This window comes from Nerophis lumbriciformis, linkage group LG28 (genome assembly GCF_033978685.3).
Source record: "Nerophis lumbriciformis linkage group LG28, RoL_Nlum_v2.1, whole genome shotgun sequence".
Lineage (NCBI taxonomy): Eukaryota > Metazoa > Chordata > Actinopteri > Syngnathiformes > Syngnathidae > Nerophis > Nerophis lumbriciformis.
In genome coordinates, this window is record NC_084575.2 from 35,365,564 (window position 1) to 35,377,680 (window position 12,117).

The following is a 12,117-nucleotide window of genomic DNA, read 5'->3' on the forward strand; positions in this document are numbered from 1 at the left end:
AAGCAAGCGGGAATTTGTCACGGAACTACAAAAAAAAAAACCCCTCACATGACAGCAAATAATATTTCATGAAAATAAAGTGCGGTGGCACAGTTTATTGTGGCCCAGGGGGGCGGGGGGGTGGAAGGGAGATTATTGGGGGCTGGGGGAGACTCTTACGGTGTGGGCTGATTCTTCATGGCGAACAAGGAGGTCACAGGAAGGACTTATATGTGTGGCGTACACAGGAAGGACTTAAATGTGTGGCGTACACAGGAAGGACTTATATGTGTGGCGTACACAGGAAGGACTTATATGTGTGGCGTACACAGGAAGGACTTATATGTGTGGCGTACACAGGAAGGACTTATATGTGCGGCGTACACAGGAAGGACTTATATGTGTGGCGTACACAGGAAGGACTTATATGTGTGGCGTACACATGAAGGACTTATATGTGCGGCGTACACAGGAAGGACTTATATGTGTGGCGTACACAGGAAGGACTTATATGTGTGGCGTACCGGTGAACCTGGCGCCAGGGATTCAGTCTTAACCTTTGATCTCTTGTTGATACCAGGTTCCAGCGTGCAGGTGATTGCTGATTCCCTGCAGGGACTCTGAAGAGAAGAAGAGAGTCAATACAGTGGAAGTGGTCTATGGAAGTCCACACAACATAACTTGTGACTTTGACAGACTTTAGGAAACTGGCTGATATTTAAATAGTTTTTTGAACCTCCACTAGTTTGTTGTGGTTGTTTTCTTCCATTTGTGTAAAATTAAATGGGTCAATTTTGTTAGAGGGAAGAACCGCAGAGAAGTTATCGCCAAAGACTAGAGGACCTTTGAAGGTGTCATGATCTGTGGTCCGGATCATGTTTTTGTTATTTTCTGTTAGTTTTTGGACTCTTTTAGTTCCTGTTTGTGACACCTCTGAGTTTGGTTTGGTTTCCTTGTATGCGAATGCAACAGTTACGTTGTTTCTCTTGACTTCAAGTTCATGTGCTAAGCTTCGCCATAGCTCCCATGCTATCAGAACGGTTTTTGGTATGCTTTGGACTGCCATCTACTGGTCACACTTATCATTACACCATGCACCAAACAATATTGCTTCGAGGTCGGAAAGCACAACCAAAATTATTCCGTACATTAGGCGCACCAAATTATAAGGCGCAATGTCAAGTATTGAGAAAATGAAAGGATTTTAAGTGCGCCTTATAGCCCGAAAAATACGGTACATGAAAATGCTCTCTCCGAGCGATGTTCTAGTTTTTACTGAATTTCGTACGACAAATATATGTATGATCAGTGTCAGAACTTGGTCCGCATTGCCGGCAGTAAGTCGGACACGTTTCCAGTGAGGGTTGGACTCCGCCAAGGCTGCCCTTTGTCACCCATTCTGTTCTGAACTTTTATGGACAGAATTTCTAGGCGCAGTCAAGGCGTTGAGGGGATCTGGTTTGGTGGCTGCAGGATTACGGTCTAGCTCCGTCCTATCTTGTCGATTGCATTGTACCATATGTCCCGGCAAGAAATCTGCGTTCAAAGAACTCCGGCTTATTAGTGATTCCCTGAGCCCAAAAAAAGTCTGCGGGCTATAGAGCGTTTTCTATTGGGGCTCCAGTACTATGGAATGCCCTCCCGGTAACAATTAGAGATGCTACCTCAGTAGAAGCATTTAAGTCCCATCTTAAAACTCATTTGTATACTCTAGCCTTTAAATAGCCCCCCTGTTAGACCAGTTGATCTGCCGTTTCTTTTCTTTTCTCCTCTGCTCCCCTATTCCTTGTGGAGGGGGGGGGCACAGGTCCGGTGGCCATGGATGAAGTGCTGGCTGTCCAGAGTCGGGACCCGGGGTGGACCGCTCGCCTGTGCATCGGCTGGGAACATCTCTGCGCTGCTGACCCGTCTCCGCTCGGGATGGTGTCCTGCTGGCCCCACTATGGACTGGACTCTTACTATTATGTTGGATCCACTATGGACTGGACTCTCACAATATTATGTCAGACCCACTCGACGTCCATTGCTTTCGGTCTCCCCTAGAGGGGGGGGGTTACCCACATATGCGGTCCTCTCCAAGGTTTCTCATAGTCATTCACATCGACGTCCCACTGGGGTGAGTTTTTCCTTGCCCGTATGTGGGCTTTGTACCGAGGATGTCGTTGTGGCTTGTGCAGCCCTTTGAGACACTTGTGATTTAGGGCTATATAAATAAAGATTGATTGATTGATTAGGTCTCTGCTTTTTAAACATGATGTGGTCCTGATGGCTTCATCTGGCCAGGATCTTCAGCTCTCACTGGATCGGTTCGCAGCCGAGTGTGAAGCGACTGGGATGGGAATCAGCACCTCCAAGTCCGAGTCCATGGTTCTCGCCCGGAAAAGGGTGGAGTGCCATCTCCGGGTTGGGGAGGAGATCTTGCCCCAAGTGGAGGAGTTCAAGTACCTGGGAGTCTTGTTCACGAGTGAGGGAAGAGTGGATGGTGAGATGGACAGGCAGATCGGTGTGGTGTCTTCAGTAATGTGGACGCTGTATCGATCCGTTGTGGTGAAGATAAGAGCTGAGCCGATCTACGTTCCCATCCTCACCTATGGTCATGAGTTTTGGGTTATGACCGAAAGGACAAGATCACGGGTACAAGTGGCCCAAATGAGTTTCCTCCGCCAGGTGGTGGGTCTCTCCCTTAGAGATAGGGTGAGAAGCTCTGCCATCTGGGAGGGACTCAAAGTAAAGTTGCTCCTCCTCCACATGGAGAGGAGCCAGATGAGGTGATTCGGGTATCTGGTCAGGATGCCACCCGAACGCCTCCCTAGGGAGGTGTTTGGGTAGGAGGCCACGGGGAAGACCCAGGACACGTTGGGAAGACTATATAGTCCGAAAAAAACGGTACATGAAAATGCTCTCTCCAAGCGATGTTCTAGTTTTTACTGAATTTCATACGACAAATATATGTATGATCAGTGTCAGAACTTGGTCCGCATTGCCGGCAGTAAGTCGGACCAGTTTCCAGTGAGGGTTGGACTCCGCCAAGGCTGCCCTTTGTCACCCATTCTGTTCATAACTTTTATGGACAGAATTTCTAGGCGCAGTCAGGGCGTTGAGGGGATCTGGTTTGGTGGCTGCAGGATTAGGTCTCTGCTTTTCGCAGATGATGTGGTCCTGATGGCTTCATCTGGCCAGGATCTTCAGCTCTCACTGGATCGGTTCGCAGCCGAGTGTGAAGCGACCGGGATGGGAATCAGCACCTCCAAGTCCGAGTCCATGGTTCTCGCCTGGAAAAGGGTGGAGTGCCATCTCCGGGTTGGGGTGGAGATCTTGCCCCAAGTGGAGGAGTTCAAGTACCTGGGAGTCTTGTTCACGAGTGAGGGAAGAGTGGATGGTGAGCAGGACAGGCGGATCGGTGCGGCGTCTTCAGTAATGCGGACGCTGTATCGATCCGTTGTGGTGAAGAAGGAGCTGAGCCGATCTACGTTCCCATCCTCACCTATGGTCATGAGCTTTGGGTTATGACCGAAAGGACAAGATCACGGGTACAAGCGGCCGAAATGAGTTTCCTCCGCCGGGTGGTGGGTCTCTCCCTTAGAGATAGGGTGAGAAGCTCTGCCATCTGGGAGGAACTCAAAGTAAAGTTGCTGCTCCTCCACATGGAGAGGAGCCAGATGAGGTGGTTCGGGCATCTGGTCAGGATGCCACCCGAACGCCTCCCTAGGGAGGTGTTTGGGTAGGAGGCCACGGGCGAGACCCAGGACACGTTGGGAAGACTATATAGTCCGAAAAAAACGGTACATGAAAATGCTCTCTCCAAGCGATGTTCTAGTTTTTACTGAATTTCATACGACAAATATGTGTATGATCAGTGTCAGAACTTGGTCCGCATTTCCGGCAGTAAGTCGGACCAGTTTCCAGTGAGGGTTGGACTCCACCAAGGCTGCCCTTTGTCACCCATTCTGTTCTGAACTTTTATGGACAGAATTTCTAGGCGCAGTCAGGGCGTTGAGGGGATCTGGTTTGGTGGCTGCAGGATTAGGTCTCTGCTTTTTAAACATGATGTTGTCCTGATGGCTTCTTCTGGCCAGGATCTCCAGCTCTCACTGGATCGGTTCGCAGCCGAGTGTGAAACAACTGGGATGGGAATCAGCACCTCCAAGTCCGAGTCCATGGTTCTCGCCCGGAAAAGGGTGGAGTGCCATCTCCGGGTTGGGGAGGAGATCTTGCCCCAAGTGGAGGAGTTTAAGTACCTCGGAGTCTTGTTCACGAGTGAAGGAAGAGTGGATCGTGAGATCGACAGGCGGATCGGTGCGGCGTCTTCAGTAATGCGGACGCTGTATCGATCCGTTGTGGTGAAGAAGGAGCTGAGCCGGAAGGCAAAGCTCTCAATTTACCGGTCGATCTACGTTCCCATCCTCACCTATGGTCATGAGCTTTGGGTTATGACCGAAAGGACAAGATCACGAGTACAAGCGGCCCAAATGAGTTTCCTCCGCCGGGTGGCAGGGCTCTCCCTTAGAGATAGGGTGAGAAGCTCTGTCATCCGGGAGGAACTCAAAGTAAAGCCGCTGCTCCTCCACATGGAGAGGAGCCAGATGAGGTGGTTCGGGCATCTGGTCAGGATGCCACCCGAACGCCTCCCTAGGGAGGTGTTTAGGGCACGTCCGACCGGTAGGAGGCTGCGGGGAAGACCCAGGACACGTTGGGAAGACTATGTCTTTGACTATGACTTTGCCCCAAGTGGAGGAGTTCAAGTACCTGGGAGTCTTGTTCACGAGTGAGGGAAGAGTGGATGGTGAGATGGACAGGCGGATCGGTGCGGCGTCTTCAGTAATGCGGACGCTGTATCGATCCGTTGTGGTGAAGATAAGAGTTGAGCCGATCTACGTTCCCATCCTCACCTATGGTCATGAGCTTTGGGTTATGACCGAAAGGACAAGATCACGGTTACAAGCGGCCCAAATTAGTTTCCTCCGCCAGGTGGTGGGTCTCTCCCTTAGAGATAGGGTGAGAAGCTCTGTCATTTGGGAGGAACTCAAAGTAAAGTTGCTGCTCCTCCACATGGAGAGGAGCCAGATGAGGTGGTTCGGGCATCTGGTCAGGATGCCACCCGAACGCCTCCCTAGGAAGGCGTTTGGGTAGGAGGCCACGGGGGAGACCCAGGACACGTTGGGAAGACTATCTCTCCCGGCTGGCCTGGGAACGCCTCGGGATCCCCCGGGGGGAGCTGGGCGAAGTGGCTGGGGAGAGGGAAGTCTGGGCTTCCTTGCTTAGGCTGCTGTGGAAGATAAGTGGAAGAAGATGGATGGATGATACGACAAATACCCCTGGCTATGAAAATGTATGTCGGCAAAAGTGGACGATCACGTACAGAATGTTGACGCCACCTTAAGAACCAAGACGAGCAACCTGTATGAAGAACAGGATGGAGCAGGACTTGATGATTCGGTCCATTTGAACGTCTCATAGTTGTTGTTTAAGGTCGACCAAGTCAAATTCTACTTTGCCAATGAAGCTGATTCTGATAAACGGGTTTCAGTGTAATGAAATGTTTCTTTTGTTTGCTTTACTTTAGAGACGAGGTCACTGCTGTGAGCGCTGCCGGACAGTGAGGAAAGCCCAAGACTGGGCTGGCAGCCAGGGAAGATGGCGGCTGGCTGGAAGAGAGGTGGGGTGTGGCTGAAAGCACAGATGCTCCTCTGCTGGGAGAGGTACTGTTGGTAAGCCACCGAATTGATGGGATGAGGGAAGGCGAAGGACGGGCTGCGAGCGGAAAGACAACACATGTTCACTGACACATTTAGGATGCATCCAATCATACGTCAGACTTTTTCAGATGCGCCACGGTACCTGAGACCTCCGACCGACAGGTGGCCGTACGAGCCGCCGGAACGGGTGCTGTTGATGTACGGCACCAGTGAGCTGGGTGATGTGCGGATCATCGCCTGGACGTCCATGTTGGCGTCGGACAGAGGCGAAAAAGACAGCATCCTCTTTCTGCTCAGCCTGGGGTTCAATCGTGGCACTGTGTGTGTAACAGAGGTAACTACATCGCTACATGTGTGTGTAACAGAGGTAACTACATCTCTACATGTGTGTGTAACAGAGGTAACTACATCACTACATGTGTGTGTAACAGAGGTAACTACATCACTACATGTGTGTGCAACAGAGGTAACTACATCGCTGCATGTGTGTGTAACAGAGGTAACTACATCGCTACATGTGTGTGTAACAGAGGTCACTACATCACTACATGTGTGTGTAACAGAGGTAACTACATCGCTACATGTGTGTGTAACAGAGGTAACTACATCGCTACATGTGTGTGTAACAGAGGTAACTACATCGCTACATGTGTGTGTAACAGAGGTAACTACATCACTACATGTGTGTGTAACAGAGGTAACTACATCACTACATGTGTGTGTAACAGAGGTAACTACATCACTACATGTGTGTGTAACAGAGGTAACTACATCGCTACATGTGTGTGTAACAGAGGTAACTACATCACTACATGTGTGTGTAACAGAGGTAACTACATCGTTACATGTGTGTGTAACAGAGGTAACTACATGTGTGTGTAACAGAGGTAACTACATCACTACATGTGTGTGTAACAGATGTAACTACATGTGTGTGTAACAGAGGTAACTACATCGCTACATGTGTGTGTAACAGAGGTAACTACATCACTACATGTGTGTGTAACAGAGGTAACTACATGTGTGTGTAACAGAGGTAACTACATCACTACATGTGTGTGTAACAGATGTAACTACATGTGTGTGTAACAGAGGTAACTACATCACTACATGTGTGTGTAACAGAGGTAACTACATCACTACATGTGTGTGTAACAGAGGCAACTACATCGCTACATGTGTGTGTAACAGAGGTAACTACATCACTACATGTGTGTGTAACAGAGGCAACTACATCACTACATGTGTGTGTAACAGAGGCAACTACATCGCTACATGTGTGTGTAACAGAGGTAACTACATCACTACATGTGTGTGTAACAGAGGTAACTACATCACTACATGTGTGTGTAACAGATGTAACTACATGTGTGTGTAACAGAGGTAACTACATCACTACATGTGTGTGTAACAGAGGTAACTACATCGCTACATGTGTGTGTAACAGAGGCAACTACATCGCTACATGTGTGTGTAACAGAGGTAACTACATCACTACATGTGCACAGAAATGCTTTAAGTCCACGCTGCATGCCCTACTTTGCTCTTTTAGCATAAAAAGATGCGTCCTTTATATTTGAATTAGTTTCAACTCGAAGTGATCTTTAGCGCTCAAGATGGCGTCACAAACAAGCGTTGGCGCTGCCCACATGCGTGCACCTTGTTAGGATTCCGACATAACTAATTGATAATTCCACATAATTAGCCGGGATAAGCATCACACGGACAGGCTGGCCGCATCATGTTTAATGAGGCCAATTTGCTGAGAATTGATTCCAAGCAGGAGTAAAGGAGCAACGAGATCAATTCCGACTGAGAAATGAGCGACTACAACTTCTTTGTTGTTGTGACCGCGACACACAAAACCTTCTAAATCCACGCCACGTAACTTTATATCATCGCATTTAACAAAAGACTGATGATGACTGTATAATTAACGGTCAACTTTGTTGTAAGCGAGTAAGTCAAAAAGGTGGGAATATTTATTCTCTGCAGAACTTTCAATGTGATGGCGCATGAAAAGTAAGTGGTGACATATTTGCTACCTCTTCAAGCTACATCTGGGAGTGAAAATGTACACCGACTTTTACTGTACGTCATCTTCTCTATCTGGTCATGATGTATAATGTATATGTTCCTTTTTGACTGTACTTCAATGTATAATAGACTGTATTTATATTATTCACATGTGAATAATGCTGTATAATAGACTGTATTTATATTATTCACATGTGAATAATGCTGTATAATAGACTGTATTTATAGTATTCACATGTGAATAATGCTGTATAATTGACTGTATTTATATTATTCACGTGTGGATAATGCTGTATAATAGACTATTTATATTATTCACATGTGAATAATGCTGTATTTATATTATTCACATGTAAATAATGCTGTATAATAAACTGTATTTATATTATTCACATGTGAATAATGCTGTATAATTGACTATTTTTATATTATTCACATGTGAATAATGCTGTATAATAGACTGTATTTATATTATTCACATGTGAATAATGCTGTATAAAGACTGTATTTATATTATTCACGTGTGAATAATGCTGTATAAAGACTGTATTTATATTATTCACGTGTGAATAATGCTGTATAATAGACTGTATTTATATTATTCACATGTGAATAATGCTGTATAATAGACTGTATTTATATTAATCACATGTGAATAATGCTGTATAATTGACTGTATTAGACTGTATTTATATTATTTACATGTGAATAATGCTGTATAATGGACTGTATTTATATTATTCACATGTGAATAATGCTGTATAATTGACTGTATTAGACTGTATTTATACTATTCACATGTGAATAATGCTGTATAATAGACTGTATTTATATTATTCACATGTGAATAATGCTGTATAATAGACTGTATTGATATTATTCACATTTGAATAATGCTGTATTTATATTATTCACATGTAAATAATGTATAATAAACTGTATTTATATTATTCACATATGAATAATGCTGTATAATAAACTGAATTTATATTATTCACATGTGAATAATGCTGTATAATAGACTGTATTAATATTATTCACATGTGAATAATGCTGTATTTATATTATTCACAAGTGAATAATGCAGTATAATAGACTGTATTTATGGTATTCACATGTGAATAATGCTGTATAATAGACTGTATTTATATTATTCACATGTGAATAATGCTGTATAATAGACTGTATTTATATTATTCACATGTGGATAATGCTGTATAATAGACTGTATTTATATTATTCACATGTTAATAATGCTATATAATACTGTATTTATGTTATTCAAATTTGAATAATGCTGTATAATAGACTGTATTTATATTATTCACATGTGAATAATGCTGTATAATTGACTGTATTAGACTGTATTTATATTATTCACATGTGAATAATGCTGTATAATAGACTGTATTTATATTATTCACATGTGAATAATGCTGTATAATAGACTGCATTTGTATTATTCACATGTGAATAATGCTGTATAATAGACTGTATTGATATTATTCACATGTGAATAATGCTGTATAATAGACTGTATTTATATGATTCATATGTGAATAATGCTGTATAATAGACTGTATTTATATTATTCACATGTGAATAATGCTGTATAATAGACTGTATTTATATTATTCACATGTGAATAATGCTGTATAATAGACTGTATTTATATTATTCACATGTGAATAATGCTGTATAATAGACTGTATTGATATTATTCACATGTGAATAATGCTGTATAATAGACTGTATTTATATTATTCACATGTGAATAATGCTGTATAATAGACTGTATTTATATTATTCACATGTGAATAATGCTGTATAATAGACTGTATTGATATTATTCACATGTGAATAATGCTGTATAATAGACTGTATTTATATTATTCATGTGTGAATAATGCTGCATAATAGACTGTATTTATATTATTCACATGTGAATAATTCTGTATTTATATTATTCACAAGTGAATAATGCAGTATAATAGACTGTATTTATATTATTCACATGTTAATAATGCTGTATAATACTGTATTTACGTTATTCACATGTGAATAATGCTGTATAATAGACTGTATTTATATTATTCACATGTTAATAATGCTGTATAATACTGTATTTATGTTATTCACATGTGAATAATGCTGTATAATAGACTGTATTTATGTTATTCACATGTGAATAATGCTATATAATACACTGTATTTATATTATTCACATGTGAATAATGCTGTATAATTGACTGTATTAGACTGTATTTATATTATTCACATGTGAATAATGCTGTATAATGGACTGCATTTATATTATTCACATGTGAATAATGCTGTATAATTGACTGTATTCGACTGTATTTATATTATTCACATGTGAATAATGCTGTATAATAGACTGTATTGATATTATTCACATGTGAATAATGCTGTATTTATATTATTCACATGTAAATAATGCTTTATAATAAACTGTAATTATATTTTTCACATGTGAATAATGCTGTATAATAAACTGAATTTATATTATTCACATGTGAATAATGCTGTATAATAGACTGTATTAATATTATTCACATGTGAATAATGCTGTATTTATATTATTTACATGTGAATAATGATGTATAATAGACTGTCTTTACATTATTCACATGTGAATAATGCTGTATTTATATTATTTACATGTGAATAATGCTGTATAATAGACTGTATTTATATTATTGAAAAATAAGTGTTTATTTTTTATTGTGAGCAAACTGTGGTGCTGAATTTCCCCCAGGGATCAATAAAGTACTTTCTATTCTATGTATTCCTGCTAGGCAGACAAAAATATCACCTTCACCGAGTGTGGTGTTATAATTACAACTCTTAAATGTTGTATTGAAATGTCTTTTGAAAAGAAGAGAAAAATACCTTTTCAGCTACACGGTCAAAGAGGTGTCAAAGTGGTTTTCACTGAGGGCCACATGGTAGTTATGTTTGCTTCTAACAGTCAATACTATTATTACACCATCTTTTAATGCATTTTATAAGTAGATTTTTTTTAAACTAAAATGTAAAAAAAATATATGGTAAATTGCAATAATTTCACCTCAAAATGTAGTGTATATTACTGTAAATGTAGTGTATATTACTGTAAATGTAGTGTATATTACTGTAAATGGAAAAACAGTACTGCGGTTTTTATGGTAAAAAAAAAGGCAGTTTCCAGAATTTTACTGTAAAATTTAGTTTTTTTACTGTAAATGAAAAAAACTGCAATTTTACAGTAAAGTTTTGGCACTTGAGCTGCCAGATTTTTTTTAAAACCGCAAATCAACAGGTATAGATTTTTCAGTGTAATACTGTAAATGCCACAGTTTATTACAGTAAAAAAAATTGTTTTTTTTAATTGAGAGAAAAATGCTGTAAATAACACAGTAAATTTCACAATTTTCCCATGAAATCTATTGCTACTTTTACATTGCACAATTTGAGGGATAACTTGCTTTGAAATCATTATTATTAGTATTTATTTCTTTTTAAAAATTGGTTAGAGTGTTTGATCATATATTTTTGCATAACATTTAGGTTAACTTAATTTGCGATTATATGGAGTACATATATATTTTTTCTACCAAAATAGAAAGAAAGAATACATTTAGTAAGAAAAGTTACAGTACTTTATTGATGCATATTATTTACAGGCTTCGCAGGGCCTTGAGTTTGACACCCGTGTTTTAAACACTGTAGTCTACACCTGCAACAACATGAATGTTTTTTCTGTTAAAAAACAGCAACAAAAAATGCAAATACACAACAACTAAATAACTCAAAAAGATTTTACCGTACCTTTAAAAAGAAAAAATGTTTTGTAAGATATTGAAAATAAATAAATAAAAGTAGGCAGGAGATTAAAACTAAATTTCAACAAGGTTTTGGAGACTTGCTCACAACTTGTCAAGGAGAGTGTTATGGAGTTGTTGAAGTGTGTATTTGATGAGTTTTGATGAAGTAAAACATAACAATATGCTTTTGCATCATGTTAGCTAGCAGGTGATACTCATTTAGCATGCTATACAGGTAAAAGCCAGTAAATTAGAATATTTTGAAAAACTTGATTTATTTCAGTAATTGCATTCAAAAGGTGTAACTTGTACATTATATTTATTCATTGCACACAGACTGATGCATTCAAATGTTTATTTCATTTAATTTTGATGATTTGAAGTGGCAACAAATGAAAATCCAAAATTCCGTGTGTCACAAAATTAGAATATTACTTAAGGCTAATACAAAAAAGGGATTTTTAGAAATGTTGGCCAACTGAAAAGTATGAAAATGAAAAATATGAGCATGTACAATACTCAATACTTGGTTGGAGCTCCTTTTGCCTCAATTACTGCGTTAATGCGGCGTGGCATGG

General features: G+C 40.6%; 1 protein-coding gene across 1 annotated transcript in view; it reads right to left on the reverse strand.

Moving 5' to 3' along the window:
* The window catches only part of LOC133570804 (uncharacterized), a 99,198-nt gene that overhangs the window by 47,092 nt on the left and 39,989 nt on the right, over window positions 1-12,117 (reverse strand). Inside the window, exons 7-9 of the mRNA XM_072916618.1 lie at window positions 5,818-6,013; window positions 5,538-5,730; window positions 504-599 (exon numbers count right to left, since the gene is read on the reverse strand). Of these exons, the coding sequence (XP_072772719.1) occupies window positions 504-599; window positions 5,538-5,730; window positions 5,818-6,013 (485 nt within the window). The remainder of the gene's footprint in view (window positions 1-503; window positions 600-5,537; window positions 5,731-5,817; window positions 6,014-12,117) is intronic.